The 19,629-nt window shown below is 46.8% G+C and overlaps 2 protein-coding genes across 2 annotated transcripts; both read left to right on the top strand.

The window, feature by feature from the left end:
- The first annotated feature begins 359 nt into the window (after positions 1–359).
- LOC146721959 (uncharacterized) lies at positions 360–2,681 on the top strand. Its single transcript, XM_085485801.1, has one exon. The coding sequence runs from the start codon at positions 360–362 to the stop codon at positions 2,679–2,681; it is 2,322 nt and encodes a 773-aa protein (XP_085341927.1).
- Positions 2,682–9,375: 6,694 nt separating this feature from the next.
- LOC146721958 (uncharacterized) lies at positions 9,376–12,066 on the top strand. Its single transcript, XM_085485800.1, has one exon. It carries the CDS (start codon positions 9,376–9,378, stop codon positions 12,064–12,066), a length of 2,691 nt encoding a protein of 896 aa, XP_085341926.1.
- The last annotated feature ends 7,563 nt before the right edge of the window (positions 12,067–19,629 follow it).

Here is a 19,629-nt window from a genome sequence, read left to right as displayed (position 1 = left end):
GTTTCTAAACATTTAAAAAAGTGCGCGACTCGCTATTTCGACGCCGCTATCACGCGTCCGCGTCGTGCATATCTCTTGACTCTCTCGATCATCCCGGTGATTTTCGACGTTTCTAAGATTTAAAAAACCACGCGATTTGCAATTTCGACGCCGCTATCACGCGCCACGCAATCGCTTCGTGTGAGAAAGACAGCCGATAACGGCTTAACGAGACGGTGCGCTAGCTCGCGCTCGGACTCTCTCTCTCTCTCTCTCTCGCGCGTCAATCAGCGGGCGCTTCAAGTCCGCGCGCGCGCTTGAAGATTTCGCTTCAGTAGCGAATAATCGATAAACGATTCAACAATCCGGCATCGATAATCATGTCGACTGTCGTGAGTGACCTGCTCATCGAGCAGGGAGCTTGTATTGACGAGATCAAACGAGATCTCGTCAACTTCAAGAAGCTGGCCAAATCCAACGTGACACTCGCCAAGACGCGAAGTAGGCTTGCCAAGTTGGAGGAGCACTGGGCCGCCTGCCGCGGCCTTCATGTCAAACTGCTTCAAAAGACGACCACGGAGCAGCAAACGACCTTGCCGTATTTCACTCTGGAAGAGTTCCTGAGAGCTGAGGATGTCTACATCGACACGGCCGATCTGCTGCAAGATACGATAAGTCGATTATCTCCTAATACAATTCCGTTTACCGATCGTAGTTCCGATTCCTCCGTTCGCGAAACAAATAATCATTGCTTCCAATTGCCACGCATCGCGCTGCCAAAGTTTTCTGGGAAATTAACCGATTGGGAAAATTTCCGAAACATTTTCGAATCTCTTGTAGTAAGTAACGACGCTCTTTCAAATTCACAAAAATTTCATTACTTAAAAACAAGCGTAACGGGAGACGCTTCCTTGCTGATCAATAATTTAAAAATTTCCGATGCGAATTACGAATCTGCCTGGCAATTGTTAACCAATGAATACGACGATAAGCAAGCGTTAATCTATGCTCATTTACACGCGTTTATTAGCCTTCCGGTAATGAAAAGCGAGATTGTCAGCGATTTGCGAAAATTGCGCGACACAGTGTCTGCATCGTTAGCCGCGTTAAAAAATCTCGATCGTCCCGTAGAACAATGGGACGACATTCTTGTTTATACAATAACGCAAAAGTTTAGCGCGAGAACACGTACCGAATGGAATTTAAGGCGAATCAAACGAAATGAGCCTTCTTCTTATCAGGAGCTTAATGAGTTTTTAACTCTCCGTATACGCGGATTGTCGGACTTTGCCGATTCAAGCAAGGACTCCGGTTTTTCGAAAAATGATAAACCGCGTTTAACAGTAAACAACGTGACTGCCTTTAAATGTATTTGTTGCTCCGGCGAGCATCACGTTTCGAAATGCGAAGACTACGCAATGAAGTCAGCTTCACAGCGCTTTGCTCTCGCGCGCCAGCATAAACTCTGCTTTAACTGCTTAAAGTCCGGACATTTCCCGTCGAAATGCCCGAGCAAATATCGGTGCAGACAATGTCGTCGCTCGCATCACACATTGCTGCATTCAGCGGCAAATCAAAATGCCTCCGATAACTTGGCCAGTTCCGAGGCTACTATCTCCGAATCAGCGTCACAAGCCGCATCTAATGCGACTACTAATCAAACGGTCAATACGATTGCGGCCGTCCAGATAGTACCCCCCTCGCTTCAGGAACATCCAAATGTCCTTTTGGCGACCGCATGGGTCGACCTCCACACCGGGGAGGGTCGCTGCTTAAAGGTTCGCGCGTTGTTGAATCAAGGATCCACTTTTAGCTTTATATCAGAATCGCTCTCACAGGCGTTGCGCACTAAACGGCAACGAGCCGATTTACAAATTAAATGCTTCGGCGAAAAATACACGGGTACTGCGAAATCGCGCGTAAAACTACAGTTAACCCCGTGTGCTCAAGCCGATCCGAGCTTTCCTCTGACGGCTTACATTTTTCAACGCATTACTTCATACGCTGCCTCGCGGATTCAGCCCTTCGATGCGTGGCCTCATTTACAGGGTCTATCTTTTGCTGACCCTGATCCTTCCAGTCAACATCAAATTCATTTGTTGATCGGTGCTGACCTTTACGGCTCGCTTCTGAAGCGCGATGTCCGTCAAGGTCCTATTGGAACTCCGACAGCGCAATTGACCGCTCTCGGTTGGATCCTTTCCGGCCCCACAAATAGTAGGCCGACTACTACTGCTCAAGCATCTGTATTAAACTGCGTGTTGGAACAAAGCACGCACTCTCTTCTCCAGAAGTTCTGGGAAGATGAGGAGATCTCGCGGCCTGTCCCCCTCACGGAGGAGGAGAGGTGCGAGGCTCATTTCATCGCCAACCACTATCGTACCCCTCAGGGACGCTATGCGGTTCGATTGTCCTTCAGGCATGATTTCCCGATAAAAATCGGTGATTCTTTGCACATTGCAACCTCGCTTTATAATAAAATGGAAGGAAAGCTACGGCTTTGTCCTGAACTTCACGCGCAGTACAACGAGTTCTTACGAGAGTACAATTCGCTCGGTCACATGAGGAAGGTGGAATTATCTGACCGCTCCGAGTTCGAGCCGGTATATATTCCTCATCATCCCGTTTTGCGCGACTCGAGTTGCACTACGAAATTGCGCGTTGTCTTCAACGCTTCGTGCAAAACGAGTGTAACGGCGTAGCCGTTACTAACGCCTCGCGGGCCGATCACCCGCCCGCCACTTGAGGCTATGGTGCCTAAGGCGCCCCTAAGCACAAAATCACAACTGATACACGGGTCACTCTACCCCAGGGGCGCCCCACTACAACCCCCAGAGGCGCCCCACTACAACGCCGGCGTTACCCCCACCACAGCCTCGATGTAGAGTGGGGGAACCGCCGGCAGGGTATATAAGCCGGCTCGACGGATGAGCCGGCACCAGTCCTGTTCCGGACCTCCTAGCCAGGCAACGGGCTTCTCGTTGTTACGCCGGGTTTCCCGGTTTCTGGCCTCCTACCTTTAGTATCGGGCAACGGGTTTCTCGTTGTTACGCCGGGTTTCCCGGTTTCCGGTCTCTTCCTGCTACACGCCGGGCAACGGGTTTCTCGTTGTTACGCCGGGTTTCCCGGTTTCCGGTCTCTTCCTGCTACACGCCGGGCAACGGGTTTCTCGTTGTTACGCCGGGTTTCCCGGTTTCCGGTCTCTTCCTGCTACACGCCGGGTGACGGGTTTCTCGTCATTACGCCGGGTTTCCCGGTTTCCGGTTCTTCCTGCTACACGCCGGGCAACGGGTTTCTCGTTGTTACGCCGGGTTTCCCGGTTTCCGGTCTCTTCCTGCTACACGCCGGGCAACGGGTTTCTCGTTGTTACGCCGGGTTTCCCGGTTTCCGGTCTCTTCCTGCTTTACACCGGGTGACGGGTTTCTCGTCATTACGCCGGGTTTCCCGGTTTCCGGTTTCTTTCTGCTATAGGCTATACGCCTCCGTACACCGTATCTCTAAGTTATACCGGGTAATTTGTAAATCTTTTCCGGACACCGCTACAGGCTATACGCCTCCTTATTTTGTTTATACCGAGTAGTCAATAAGTTTCTCTATTTAGGGCTTTATGCCAACAAACATTTCGTTTATACCGAGTAGTCAATAAGTTTCTCTATTTAGGCTTTATGCCAACAATCATTTTGTTTACTTGTTTCTTTTTGAATAAACCAAAGCATTGTTAATAAGGAATAAGCGAGTCTGAATCTCCCCCTTCCTCCCGAATCCTGGAACCGGCGAGCCGATCCGCGGCGTCGGGAAAGGTGAACCGTTACATGGCGCCCGAACAGGGACCTGCCCAGTGGAGATCCCGACTCGCTTAAGCCTATCCAGATGCCCGCGTGGGTAAATCAATTATCAAAAACCGAAGCTATTGCCTTGGCCAAAAGACACGGAATCGATAGCCAAGGAACTTTAGACGAGGTCCGCCGACGCCTCCGCCGATTTGTCGGGCAAAACCCCGCGCTATTTCGAACTCACCTACCTGTGCCCACTATCAACGTCGAAATGGCCACCGGAAGCCCAACCAAAGACGAAGAAGCTACCACCCCGACACCTGTTGAACCAGCCAGGATCATGGACCAGATCCGAAAATGGGGGTGCCACTTCGAGGGCAAAGACCCCCTGGCATTCCTCGAGCGTACGGAAGAGCTGTGCCTGGGCTACGGCTACACCGACGCCCAGATGCTGTTAGGGCTACCCGAACTCTTACGGGGAGACGCCCTGCTGTGGTATCGCAACATCCGCGATACCATAGCCAGCTGGGCCGACTTTCGCCAAGCTGTCCGCCAGCAATACCTGCCAAGCGGGTATGAGAGACAGATGAAAAGGACGATCCAGGGACGTCAACAACGCCCTAAAGAGTCCTTCCAAAAGTACGCCACCGAGGTCCTGACCATGATGCGGCGCGCCGGGGGATATTCACCCCTAGACCAACTGGAACAGCTCTACGAAAACATGGATCCGGAGTACCAATTGTACATCCGTCGGGCGGACGTGCTCAGCGTCGGGGATCTGAGCATCCGAGCCACCGAATACGAAGAGGCCGACCGCCGAAGACAGGAACGACGAAGGGACGTGCCGCAAAGCCACACCCCGGTTGTAGCTTCCGCGGTCTACAGTCGGGAGGAATGTTGCTGGAGGTGCAAGCAACGAGGACATACACGCCTGCACTGCCAGCGACCTCCGAAGAAATTCTGCTCGAGATGTGGCAAGGACGGGGTCCTCACCCGTGACTGCCACCCCCCGACGGGAAACGGGGTGCGGGCCGGAGACGTCGCGGCCGTCGTCCAGCCCAACTCGGCCTAAAATACAACCCGAGACCGCACCTCCGGATCCAGATCGCCGGACAACATTTGTGGGGCCTCCTCGATTCCGGCTCAGAAATCTCATTCGTAAACGCTGAAACGGCCCGCCGAATCAACCGCACACCGTCTAGCCCAGATCTCAAGGCAGCCCAGATACGCCTGGCCGACGGGACGCAAGTCCCCATTGCCGAGACCATCGAAGCAACGGTCAGGTTACGAGGAAAATCGTACCGCCACCGCTTCTCCGTACTACCACAACTAGACAACGCCGTACTAATAGGCATAGACCTCTGGGCGAAATTAGGAGTCGAGCTGCGCCCGCCGCCCAGACCTGTCACCGAGACAACAACCAAAGATGGAATCGCGACAGCCAGTATCAGCCCAAGAACTACCAGCGAGGCGCTAAGGCTACAGGCCTTTCTAAATAACGAACTTCCAAAGTTCGAATCGGTCCGCGGCCCGACCGACAAAGCCACACACCAAATTCGGCTAAAACCGGGGCCGCCCATTAAACAACGATATCGGTTCCGTAATCCGGCCATGCAAGCCGTGATCGACCAAGAGGTCCAAAAGATGGAAGCCGAAGGAGTCATCGAGCCCTCCACCAGCGCCTGGAGCTCTCCGATAGTGCTGGCAAAGAAGAAAGACGGGACCTACCGATTTTGTATAGACTTCCGCCGATTAAACGCGGCCTCAGAAAAAGATGCATACCCGCTGCCTCACATTGCCGCCACCTTAGATAAGCTACGAGGCGCACACTACTTGTCCACGTTGGACCTACGCAGCGGGTATTGGCAAGTGCCACTAACTCCGGAGAGCCGCCCCGCAACCGCCTTCACGGTGCCAGGGAGAGGGCTGATGCAGTTCCGCGTCATGCCATTCGGACTGCATTCAGCACCGGCCACCTTCCAACGGCTGCTCGACACCGTGCTAGGACCCGAGTTAGAACCACACGTCCTCGTCTACTTGGACGACATAGTTGTCGCGTCCCGTACTTTCGAGGAGCACCTAGACCACTTGGCCGAAGTCTTTCGCCGCCTCAGTGACGCCCGACTCCGCCTCAACCCAGAAAAGTGTCACTTCTGCCGGCCAAGTCTTCGGTACCTCGGACACGTTATCGATCGGCACGGAATCCGGACGGACCCAGAAAAAGTGCGAGCCATTACCGATTGGCCTGCCCCCACGACCCTCCGCAGGGTTCGGCAATTTCTGGGGGTAGCGTCATGGTACCGCCGATTCATCGCTGACTTCTCCACTATCGCCGCCCCTCTCACTCGACTCACTAAAAAGAGAGCGCGCTGGACCTGGGCAAAAGAAGAAGAAACCGCGTTCCGGAAACTAAAACAGGCCTTAACCACCGCACCTGTCCTCGCCTGTCCAGATTTTGCGCGACCATTTCTACTACAAACCGACGCCAGCGCCCACGGGTTAGGGGCCGTATTAACCCAACACCTCGGCGAAGGAGAGCGGGTTATCGCGTACGCCAGCCGGACCCTCAACGCAGCCGAGAAGAATTATAGCGCTACCGAACTAGAGTGCTTGGCTGTCGTGTGGGGTATACGCCGGATGCGGGATTACCTCGAGGGCTACCGATTCACCGTCGTGACCGACCACCAAGCTTTAAAGTGGTTACAACACATCGAGGCCCCTACCGGACGACTAGCCCGCTGGATGTTCGAATTACAACAACATGATTTCGACATCCAGTACCGGCGCGGGACACTTAACCAGGTGGCAGATGCCCTCTCCCGCCTCCCGGAAGCTTTGGCGGTGACCCGGCCGAAATGCCGGTGGTACCACCGTAAACTAGCCGAAGTACGGAGACATCCGACCGATCACCCGGACTATAAAATCCAGGATCAACGATTGTACAGGCATATACTCCACGATCTGGACTTCCGGGAAACACCAGCCGAAGAGCAATGGAAGCAGTGCGTGCCTACAGACCAACGACCCGCCCTGCTTCAGCGAATGCACGACGACCCGGCCGCCGGGCACCTAGGCATTTCCAAAACGTTGGCTCGGGTGGCCCAGCTATATTACTGGCCCGGCATGTTTCGGGAAATTGCCCGGTACGTCCGAGGGTGCGCTAATTGTGCGCGGCACAAGGCCAGTCAACAACGACCGGCTGGTCGGATGATGGCCACCTCTGTCCGCGCACCATGGGAACAAGCCGCCGTAGACCTGATCGGTCCCCTGCCTCGATCCACTAGCGGCCATACCTGGCTATTAACCATACAAGACCGGTTCAGTAAGTGGATCGAAATGGTCCCGCTTAGAAAAGCCACCGCCGTAGCCGTAGCCCGAGCACTCACCGACCGCCTGATATACCGGCACGGGTGTCCGGTCGCCCTGGTGTCCGATAACGGGACTCAGTTCGTCGCGCAACGCATTAAGGCCTTGCTAGCTTCCTACGGGATACAACATCGGACATCCCCCGTGTACACTCCGCAATGCAATCCGGTAGAGCGAGCAAACCGTACGGTTAAAACAATGATCAGCCAGTACGTAGGCCGGCGGCACAAAGACTGGGACGAGCGAATCCCCGCCTTACAGTTCGCCATCAACACCGCCCGACATGAGGCCACCGGATACACTCCGGCCTACATCCTGCATGGCCGAGAGCTCGCTCGCCCACATCCAGAGGATCGACCAGGAACCGCACCAGCACCAGGACCAAGCACCCGCCAGACCCAGTTGGAGGACGCCTACAAGGTGGTCCGAATCCACCTCGCCCGGGCCTTCCAGCGGCAAGAGAAGCCGTACAACCTGAGGCGACGAGACTGGCGACCGCAGCTGGGCGAACGCGTCTGGAAACGCGACCGCCCCCTGTCCAGCAAGGCCAACGCGTTCAACGCCAAGCTGGCCCCGAAGTACAGCGGACCGATGACTGTCCGGAGGATCGTATCCCCCGTAATTGTTGACCTCAAGGACGCCCGAGGACGATGGCACCGCCACATCCATGTGCAGGACCTCAAGGCGGCATCCGAGGAAGAGGACGAGGAAACCATCGGGGCGTAGGACCGGGCCAGCCGCCGTGATTCCTCCAGCGCCATACCGCCCACGCCACTCGGAAGTTCCGAGCCACCTCCCCTACTGGACGGTGGACCGATACGGTTCGACCGATTCGGCCGACCACGTGCGATCCGCCGTCTAGGGAGGGGGTAGTGTAACGGCGTAGCCGTTACTAACGCCTCGCGGGCCGATCACCCGCCCGCCACTTGAGGCTATGGCGCCTAAGGCGCCCCTAAGCACAAAATCACAACTGATACACGGGTCACTCTACCCCAGGGGCGCCCCACTACAACCCCCAGAGGCGCCCCACTACAACGCCGGCGTTACCCCCACCACAGCCTCGATGTAGAGTGGGGGAACCGCCGGCAGGGTATATAAGCCGGCTCGACGGATGAGCCGGCACCAGTCCTGTTCCGGACCTCCTAGCCAGGCAACGGGCTTCTCGTTGTTACGCCGGGTTTCCCGGTTTCTGGCCTCCTACCTTTAGTATCGGGCAACGGGTTTCTCGTTGTTACGCCGGGTTTCCCGGTTTCCGGTCTCTTCCTGCTACACGCCGGGCAACGGGTTTCTCGTTGTTACGCCGGGTTTCCCGGTTTCCGGTCTCTTCCTGCTACACGCCGGGCAACGGGTTTCTCGTTGTTACGCCGGGTTTCCCGGTTTCCGGTCTCTTCCTGCTACACGCCGGGTGACGGGTTTCTCGTCATTACGCCGGGTTTCCCGGTTTCCGGTTCTTCCTGCTACACGCCGGGCAACGGGTTTCTCGTTGTTACGCCGGGTTTCCCGGTTTCCGGTCTCTTCCTGCTACACGCCGGGCAACGGGTTTCTCGTTGTTACGCCGGGTTTCCCGGTTTCCGGTCTCTTCCTGCTATACACCGGGTGACGGGTTTCTCGTCATTACGCCGGGTTTCCCGGTTTCCGGTTTCTTTCTGCTATAGGCTATACGCCTCCGTACACCGTATCTCTAAGTTATACCGGGTAATTTGTAAATCTTTTCCGGACACCGCTACAGGCTATACGCCTCCTTATTTTGTTTATACCGAGTAGTCAATAAGTTTCTCTATTTAGGGCTTTATGCCAACAAACATTTCGTTTATACCGAGTAGTCAATAAGTTTCTCTATTTAGGCTTTATACCAACAATCATTTTGTTTACTTGTTTCTTTTTGAATAAACCAAAGCATTGTTAATAAGGAATAAGCGAGTCTGAATCTCCCCCTTCCTCCCGAATCCTGGAACCGGCGAGCCGATCCGCGGCGTCGGGAAAGGTGAACCGTTACACGAGCAATAAGACTTCGCTTAACGATCACTTACTGATCGGTCAGAGACTGCAGCAAGACCTCTCCGCTATATTATTGCGCTGGCGTCAATGGCAATTTGTTTACACGGCGGACATTGCTCAAATGTTCCGCCAAATTCTCGTGCATCCGTCTGACGCGGATTTTCAAAGAATCTTATGGCGATCGTCGGCCGATGGGCCGATTGAACACTATCGCCTTCTCACTGTAACGTACGGGCTCGCCCCCGCTCCGTACCTCGCAATGAGGGTACTGAAACAGCTTTCTCTAGATGAAGGCGACAACTATCCCGCGGCCGTTCCAATTCTCAGCGAGTCCCTCTACGTGGACGATGCACTCTTTGGAGCGGACGATACGACTTCATTGATAGAAGCTCGTGTCCAACTAGTTGAGATCCTGCGAAAGGGAGGTTTTCAACTACGAAAGTGGGCTTCTAATGCCTCCTCTCTTCTTCAAGGACTTTCGGCTCATCAGCCGGAAGTCACCGATCATTTACTCGTAAAAGAAGATAATCTCAAGGTTCTCGGGCTTTCATGGCTCGCTAAAGAGGACGCGTTCAAATTCGTGATAACTCCGTTGAGATTGGTTACGCACACGAAACGTTCCGTTCTCTCGTTCACGGCAAAATTATACGACCCACTAGGATGGGCTGTTCCGGTTGTTGTAACCGCGAAAATCTTGCTACAAGAATTATGGCTTCTCAAATGTGATTGGGACTCCCCTCTTCCAGAGGAGTTGCGCGATCGTTGGGAGAGCTACACCAACGATTTAGAATCATTGAACCGCGTCCGAATACCGCGTTGGACCGGTCGACATTCCAATAACCTCGCGTTCGAAATCCACGGGTTTGCCGACGCTTCAAACCGCGCTTACGCGGCGGTCGTTTATATTCGAGTGCTTCCTTCGCCAACGAAGTTTCAAATCACTCTGCTCGCTGCTAAAACAAAGGTCGCGCCGATCAAAACCGTAAGCATCCCGCGCTTGGAACTGAACGCTATCGTCCTCCTCAGCCGGCTAATTAAGTGGACCTTGACATCGTTGAAATTACCTCCGATTCCAATATACGGATGGACGGATTCGACCATCGCTCTCGCGTGGCTCCGTCAACATCCATCAAAATGGAGCACCTACGTGGCTAACCGCGTATCCGAGGTGCATACCGGTCTGGATTCCGTTTGTTGGAATCACGTTCCGTCTCGCGATAATCCGGCGGACTGTGCCTCGCGCGGCTTGACCGCCTCAGAGCTCGTGACTCACCCGCTATGGTGGAACGGTCCACGATGGCTTCAGAAACCATCAACTGCGTGGCCGATTCTGAATGTCTCAGCTCCGCTCGACTCTGTCACCGATCAGCAGGTGTCGGTGGAAAGAAGACGGCCTGTGACGCTCCATGTTCAAGAGGCCGAGGGTTGGGAACTCCCATATAGGTTCTCCACTTGGACCAAGCTTGTCCGCGTGACTGCCTATATGAATCGCTTTATTCATCGTGTAAAAGAAAAGAGCGCGTCTCGCTCCCAACAATCCCCCTTTCTGAACGCCGATGAGTTTAGGAGGGCGGAACTCTTCTGGTTGCGCTATCTGCAACAGAGATTCTTCGAACGGGAAACGCGCTCACTAAAGAATAACGGCACCATACCGCATTCGAGCTCGTTGAGCAGATTGAGTCCTTTTCTAGGAGAGGACTCTTTACTCCGTCTTGGCGGGCGGTTGACGAATTCCGCGCTCAGCTATGACGAGCAACATCCTATAATAATTCCGAAACATCACTTATCCGATCTCTTAATTGATCGCGCTCATAAATCCACGCTCCACGGGGGAACACAGCTAGTACTCCGTGTGCTGCGTCAGCGATACTGGATCATTGGAAGCCGCAGCTCAGTAAAGGCGCACATTCGAAAATGTGTAGTCTGCACTCGTCAAGCGGCTAAATTGTCTTCTCAGTTCATGGGCGACCTTCCAGCCGCTCGTGTCACCCCTTCGGCGCCTTTTACTCATTGTGGGGTTGATTACGCCGGCCCACTCCATGTAATTTCATTCGTCGGCAGAGGGCAAAAGGCCAGAAAGGTATATATCGCTCTGTTTGTTTGTCTTGCTACAAGGGCGATTCACCTCAAATTAGTGGAAGATTACTCCACGCCCGGCTTTCTTGCAGCCTATCAGAGGTTCGCTAGCCGAAGAGGTCTGCCGCGTCACATGTATAGCGACAACGGCACAAATTTTCATGGAGCCAACCACGAACTCCATCGACACTTTCAATCCTTATCGAAGGATGCTGAATTGCGAAACGCGCTCGCAGGCGACGGAGTGAACTGGCGTTTCATTCCCTCCGCCGCTCCACATTTCGGCGGCCTTTGGGAGGCCGGAGTCAAGAGCCTTAAAACGCATCTGAGGCGCGCTGTTGGTTCCCACACACTTTCGAGGGCTGAACTCGCGACGCTTCTATGTAAAATAGAAGCGTGCCTTAACTCGCGACCAATCGCTCCGCTTAGTGACGACCCGGGTGACTTGTCGGCGCTCACCCCGGGTCACTTTCTGATTGGACGGCCCCTCGTAGCCGTTCCGGAGGAATCGGTACTCGCGATCGACCCGCGTAGGCTCTCGCGATGGCAACTAGTCCGTGCCATGCAGGAAACCGTGTGGCGTGCCTGGTCAGAGGATTATTTACATTCGCTTCAACAGCGAAACAAGTGGTGCAAGCAGTCTCCTAACTTCGCAATAGGCGAGTTAGTATTAGTTAAAAGTCCCGTGCTCCCTCCGAGCAAATGGGAGCTTGCCCGAGTACAGCAGATCCATCCTGGATCTGATGGACTCGTTCGAGTTGTGACCATACGCACCGCACGGTCCACATTGAAACGACCTATTGCGCAATTATGCCGACTGCCAATACGTGATAACTCTAACGCGTCCGCAACGGATAAAGCCGCTAACTTGTAAGAGTTATGTAATCTTCGAGACGACTTTCTCAGCGCGAGTCGTCTTCACCTGTATGTTTTGTAATCATCTTCCTCGACGATTCGTTCCCGCTTCGTTTAAATTTATTTCGCATTCGTTCGCATACGAGGCGGGCGGTATGTTGAAGATTCGTTCTTCGGATCGAATCCTCGAGGACGATCGAATTTTCTAGAATGTTTTTTGTTAAATTCCTTAGTGTTTACGCCAAGGAAACACGTGAAACCAACGTGTACACTCGCCGCTAATTGGCGTGTGTACATCGCCTGATTTTCCGATGGTCCAATCGAGGACCCCGATCGGCTGCCGCCCTACGCGAGCTCCGAAATTCGCGCAGCCCTCGAGTCAGTGCTCGAGAGAGCGAGCGCCGAGAAACATAAGTCTAGGTACGCGACGAACTTGTAGAAAGTGAATAAACTAAATTAAACCGTTTCAAAACGCGTACAATTATTTGATCACGTTAACCCGGCATCCTACAACGTTAAATCTTATACACCTTCGATTATAAATAATTCGACATTCTTTAATTTGTCTCTCAAAGTTTTCAAGACCATGTCTGACAATTGCGTATATTTTGGTGTAGATTCATGACTAACCGGTAGTTGAAACATTCTATGGATTGTCAAGCCATCGATATAGAATGCTGCGATACCCGTGGGAGCAGATATGGCAGTCGTTTTTTCCAAATTTATTCTGATCCAATGTTTAATCGTTTCAATTAGAAAATTTTTCCCTGTACCACCCTCGCCACTTACGTACAGTCGCAGAATCTGATTCTTATCTTGTAAAACTTGGCATACTCCATCAAAGACTCTTTTCTGGTCTTCGTTCAATTGCGACATCATTTGCGATAAATCAATCGGGTCGTCAATCTTACCAAAATCTTCCAGATCTTTCATCGCGTCGTCAGCTTCTATCGGATTACAATCCAGTTCATCGTCATCGGATTTGTCTCTGTCTGCTGTTTTCAGATCATTTTCGCGCTTCTCCATTAATTCAGCAACGTTCTCAAAAGCTTTCTGTATTTCTTCGAGCCTTTCGTGATATTTCATTGCCTTCGTTAAAACAGACTCTGAATTCTTAAAGGCATCCGTGTAAGTCTCGAATGTACCTTTGAGTTCACTCAAATCTCTCCATGGTTTGAACAGAAGAAGCAGCGAGTAAAAGTATTTTTCGGGCTCACTTTTTATATTAAATCGATAATGGTTAATTAAATAACCCTTTTTTCGTTTTTTTTAAAAATAAACCCGATGCCAGTTTGTAACACTTGACTTCGTCATTATTTGACATCTGTTTCGTAATTTCCCAGAATCTGGCAAAATCGTACAAATTCAATGATTCTAATTCCTGAGGTCTATTTGGATAGTAATCATCGATGAGTGACGAACAGTAAATATTCGTAGAATTTTCATCGAGAGCTTAAATTTCATTAAATGTTTTAACTTTTCTATTTCTCACCTCATTAACATCGATCCATTTGACCATGGTATCATTATCCGTACCGTACAAGGGATTCCCTAATAGTGTATCCGCAGCTTCTAAAGCACCGCATTCTCTGTTATTTAATGAACGCATTGCAAAATTCCACAGTTTCGATGCCAAGGACTTATTCGAATCTATCACTTCAAAGTCTGTATTGCATTTTTCCGACTTTGTCGTGTATTTTGTTAAATATGAGTTTAAAAACTCTGATTTTTCTCTAATAAATTGTATGTCCATATTTCCCTCCCAGGCTAATTTGATAGATGGATTATAACCATTTATAAACCTTTCCGACTCCTTGCGAGGAAGATCGTACAATCTGCTCTTATGGCGTAAATTTTTTCTACCGACTATCGAAGTGATAACGTCTCTTAAAACGAAATTCTCAGTAACTGGCCGAGGAAAATCGAACCGACACTTTCTGTATATATTAGTTTCCGTTTTTTTCGTACGCATGCAATACGAGTTATGTTTATGATTCTGATCACTTATTACCGTTTCGTACAACGTTGGCGAAACATTTTCATCTGGAATTTCACACGTTACGTATTTTTGAATAAACGTAGCAACTTCTTCATCCGGCGATTTTCCTAATACTGGAGCATCTTTTATCCAAATCATACAATGCATGTGCTGGATACATCTACGTTGATATTCCAGTCACCAGAAGTAATGAATAACCTTTCCTATTGGATTATCGGACAAACAAATAAAATCAATCATGGCTTTGAATTTTATACACATGAATCTAGAAGTACTTACAAGATCGTATGCGATTAGTTCGCTGATGCTTAACTTCTCTTTATCGGGATTCATATCTCGTAAATATTCACCCAAATCGGACCATTTCCATTCACTAGGACTCAAAGTCAAAAACCACGTCGCTGGACCGTAATGCAAAGTCATGCATTTTACATTATTAGACGGTTGTCGCCAAAATTGATTCGTATTTCTCAATTTTGCGAAAATACTCATTAAATTCGATTCTAATTGGTAACCTTTCAATTCGTTCAAGTATCTACCAGCAGTGTATCTCTCTCGTGGGTTAGTAACCATCATCGTATAATAGATACCACTTTTCAACTGTCGGTAGTTAGCATCATTGAGAAGGAAGAACAGATACTGCAGATTCAACCTGAATCTACTATGTTTCGACATCAATCGTGTTCTAATAAATAAATATTCCGGCAATGCAAAGTTTCTATCTTCTCGTTGTCCATTGACACCATCAGGATATAAATCAGGGAAACACATGACATCCAGATATTTATAACGATTATCCATTGGAAAATCTACAATTTTCACCATTTGATAAAGCTTTAATGCAGATTCGTTATCGATTCTTTTCGCGTGTATTGGGTATATTGTATACTGATCGTTAATATCCGAATCTTCAGTGATTTGTGTAAGAAAAGCCGTACGTTTTAAAACGGTTTGATCATTATTATTTTTGTTTTGCTGTACATTGTACAAATTCAATGCTGGTAATTCCTCAACCACCTCATTTATTTCGTCATTGTCGCTTTCCTCATCGACAATCCGATATTCTGTTTCCTGCAACTTATTCTTTAATAGATCATCAGATGACGCTGGAAGACGAATTTTTGAATAATGAGGATTATTTTCTTTCAACCATTGTAAAGCCTTATACATTTTATTAATATCTACCAAATTTTTTCAAACCACTTTAGATTTCTTGGGTATCCCTCGAACGAGAATGTGCAACTCGTGATTCAAATTTATAGGATCTTCCGGAGGACATACCTTATCCAATGTTTCTTGTAAAGGCAGAGGCAAATAAAATGTTCTACCTTTGCTTAAACAGAGTTCGATTATATAAGTTTCTTGATTTAAAATGTGCTATATTTAAATCATTTAATTATTTTTTTCGTTTAAGTACAATTAACAGTAAAAACTGCATATACGTAGGTATGTATTTGACTCTACTGCCATTACTTGAAACAAATACATTATTCGATATTAACAAATTGGAACTCTGGAATTACGAGTAATTATTTTTCATTGTACAGACTAGGTTTAAATTTTTGAGGACCTTCTTTTGAACATGGCTTGACCTTTTCATTTTTATAATTTTTTGGAGATAGGGTGAGAGAGGACGAATGAGGGTAAGAGAAGACGAAATAGGCGAAAGAGGGTGAAAGAGAACGAAAAAGGGTGAGAAAGGACGTACGAGGGTGAAAGAGGTGAGAGAGGGTAAGAGAGGACGAAAGAGGGTGAAAGAGGACGAAAGAGGTCAAAAGAGGGTGAGAGAGCACGAAAGAGGGTGAAAGAGGACGAAAGAGGGTGAGAGAGCACGAAAGAGTGTGAAAGAGGTCGAAAGAAGATGAGAGAGGGCGAAAAAGGGTGAAAATAATGAAAGAGGGTGAGAGAGGACGAAAGAGAGTGAAAGAAGGTAAAAGAGGACGAAAGAGGGTAAAAGAGGTTGAGAAAGAATGAAAGAGGGTGAGAGAGGACGAAAGAGAGTAAAAGAGGACGAAAGAGGGTGAAAGAGGACGAAAGAGGGTGAGAGGGAATGAAAGAGGGTGAAAGAAGACGAAACAGGGTGAAAGAGGGTGAGAGAGAATGAAAGAGGGTGAGGAGAGGACGAAAGAAGGTGAGAGAGAATGAAAGAGGGTGAAAGAGGACGAAAGAGGGTGAAAGAGGACGAAAGAGGGTGAGAGGGAATGAAAGAGGGTGAAAGAGGACGAAAGAGGACGAAAGAGGGTGAGGTAGGACAAAGAGGGTGAAAGAAGACGAAAGAGGGTGAAAGAGGACGAAGGGGGTGAGAGGGAATGAAAGAGGGTGAAAGAGGATGAGAGAGAATGAAAGAGAGTGAAAGAGGACGAAAGAGGGTGAGAGAGGGTGAAAGAGGGTGAAAGAGGGTGAGAGAGGACGAAAGAGGGTGAAAAAGGCGAAAGAGGGGTGGGAGTGGGGGTGGGAGTGTGGTGGGGGTGGGGGTGGGGGCGGGATGTGGGAGGGAAAGGAGTGGGTGGAAGTTGAGGGAGGTGTGAGTGAAAGGTGAGAAGAGATTTATACGCGGACAGAGAAGAAGAAGAAGAATTAGAAGAAGAAGAAGAAGAAGAAGAAGACGACGTTACTTCATTTTTCATGAAAAACGTCACTTTTTGACCGCTTGTATCTCCAGAACGGCTTGACCGATTTTATTTTTTCTTGGCTCAAATTACTCGTGGCGATGCCGCCTTTCAGGTTATATTACGTGCAATTCAAAATTTTTTATATTTTAGTAGTTCTACACCCCCAAAAAATGGACTTTGATGGTGCAGGATAAGGAGACTTGTAGTGTCTTTTAAGGTCTTTTAGGGTTTGAACATGGCCGGAGACACTACCGCGTCTCCTGATATTTTATTATTTTAATAAATAATTAATTATTAATTAAATAAATGATTTATAATATATGTGATATATGATATTAATTAAAAAATTTTTTTATTAATTTACGTCATAATATACAAAAGATAAGATAAACGTTTCGACTGTACGACAGTCTTTTTCAATATCATGCTAATATGTCAAAAAATTAATTTAGTCATATCGACCTTATTATAAATACAACATTTATGAGATTATCATATGACGAACGCAGTACAAAATTCATGTTTGTTGGCTTGAGTTAGAGCGTCAGATTTATGTATGTCATGCTGTTATATTATGTAACGACACTGTGAACAAATTAATATATCCGCTCAAATATTACATTTTAGATTTTTAATAAATAGTATTAACTTACTTTTTGTCATGAACATAACACTTTTTTTTTTTTAAATTATTTCTTTTTACATAACATAATCACAATGTATACTTTTTTAAAAAACAAATCGATATCTGTATCTCACAATGTCGGCGCGCTGTATATATACCCAATTTTTAAGATGACGTAGACAATTTTTTTAGAATATCAAAATAAGAACCGTCAAGACGCTCGGTGTCCTTTTTTAGGTTGATACTGTTGTTTTTTTCTTTAATATATATCATTTCTGATATCAACCTTTTATAATAATTCTTTTCATAATCTAGGATTTTTGTGTCGTTCCAATTGATATTGTGTGTAAATTTTATAATATGATGAGAAACCACCGAGTGCCTTGCAGAATCTAATCTAATATTATTTTTATGTTCATTTACTCTTGTACCTAATTGTCTTTTCGTCTGTCCTACATATGTAGCATCACAATTATTACACGATATCTTATATATGACCCCCGAATTATTTTGGAGCTATCCCTGTCTTTTTGCGTTTTTATGACTCTGTTTAATTTCTTTAGACATCTGTATCCTACTGTCATATTTGATTTCTTTAATTCTGATGCTACTAGTTCCGAGATTCTTTCAATATATGGTATCGCTATGAATTTTTTATTTCTGTCGTTATTTATGATTTCGTTATTTATATCTTGAGTCATTTCTTTGTTTAATCTATTAACAATAAGGAACTTCAGTCTATTATTGATTTCTGAGAAAATGAGATCAAGAGGATAACTATTGCTCAATAAAATCTCTATGATTAATGTTAAATTTTTACTATAAAAACGGGGATGTGATAATAATATTGACCGGTCTACTAAATTATATATTACACTTTTTTTGTGGCATATAGGATGATTTGAATGATATGAGAGTGTTCTACCCGAAAATGTCTTTTTCTGAAACCAATCTATATATATTATGTTATTTATAATTTTGAGTGAGATATCTAAAAAACTTATGCTACGGTTATCCTCTCTTTCTATTGTGAATTTTAATCTATCGTGACAATCATTAAATTTTTCTACTAGATATGTGACTTGATCTTCCGGCAAGCAAACCAAGATATCATCGATGTAGCGATAGTAAAACTTTATATTAACATTTATAGTTTCAAGAATCCTAGTTTCTACATCTTGCATGACAATATCCGCAATAATTGGAGATAAAGGCGATCCCATAGGAGTTCCATGTATTTGTTTATAGATCGTTTTGTTGAATGTGAAGTACGTTGAAGTCAAAATGAATTTAATTACATTAACAAACTCATTTTTGTCTATTGATGTGTGGTTTTCAATGTAATGCCATCTATTATTTATGCTGTCTATTGCAAGGTCCAAAGGAACATTTGTGAACAACGATATCACATCCAAAGATACGATTGTTTCATTATTATTTAATTTAAGATCAGACAATGCGTTGCACAATTCAAAACTATTATTAACATGACTTTTCCCTTTGGGTAAACTTGTCACTAAAATGTTGTGTAAATATGCAGCTAAATGATGTAGTGCTGTATTGACCGACGATACTATTACTCTGATGGAACATTTTCCTTGTGAATTTTGGGCAAGCCATATGCTGTAGGAAGCACTGAATCACTAAAACTTAAACAATAATAGTCTTTTTTTGTGATCCATTCATTTTTTAACCATTATTTTAAATTTTTATTAAGGTCTTTTTCTATTTTTATTATTGGATTGTTTTTGATTGTCATATAATTATCTTTGTCATTTAATAATTCTTCAACTTTGTCTATATAAAATTCTTTGGTCATCGCCACGGTCGTGTTTCCCTTGTCTGCTCTTGTGAAAATGATGCTGGGATTTTGTTACAAAATGTCATGGTTTTTTTATACATAAAAGTAAGTTTGTCATTTATTATGTCTTTACTAGTATTGTTGTTTAAAAAAACAAAGAACTGTGGAATAGCTATGTTTCTTATTGTCGTGAGATTAGTTATGTTATTCGAATTGCTTTCTATGTCTTTAATAAATTCATGGACAGCTGTTTTTTTATCAGTATTAATTGGAAGGCTAAAATCACTACCTAATTGCAATAAATTTGTGACATCAGTTGGAATATTTACATCAGTCAAATTAATAAACCATTTATCATTGGTTTGTTCTAATGGATTAATAGTTCTGTTTATAAAATTTGTTGCGTTAATGTGGTTATTAATATATTTATTATTTTGAGAGTTTACACTATTTTTCTCTGAACAAGAAAAAACTATGGGTTTAATATTATTATAGTAATCCGTTTCTTTTTTTTGCAATAACCAACAGAATTTTTTCTTATTCTG

This window comes from Nylanderia fulva, unplaced genomic scaffold (genome assembly GCF_048542155.1).
Source record: "Nylanderia fulva isolate GAGA-0341 unplaced genomic scaffold, ASM4854215v1 Scaffold391, whole genome shotgun sequence".
Classification (NCBI taxonomy): Eukaryota; Metazoa; Arthropoda; class Insecta; order Hymenoptera; family Formicidae; genus Nylanderia; species Nylanderia fulva.
This window is presented reverse-complemented; position numbering and strand designations above follow the sequence as displayed.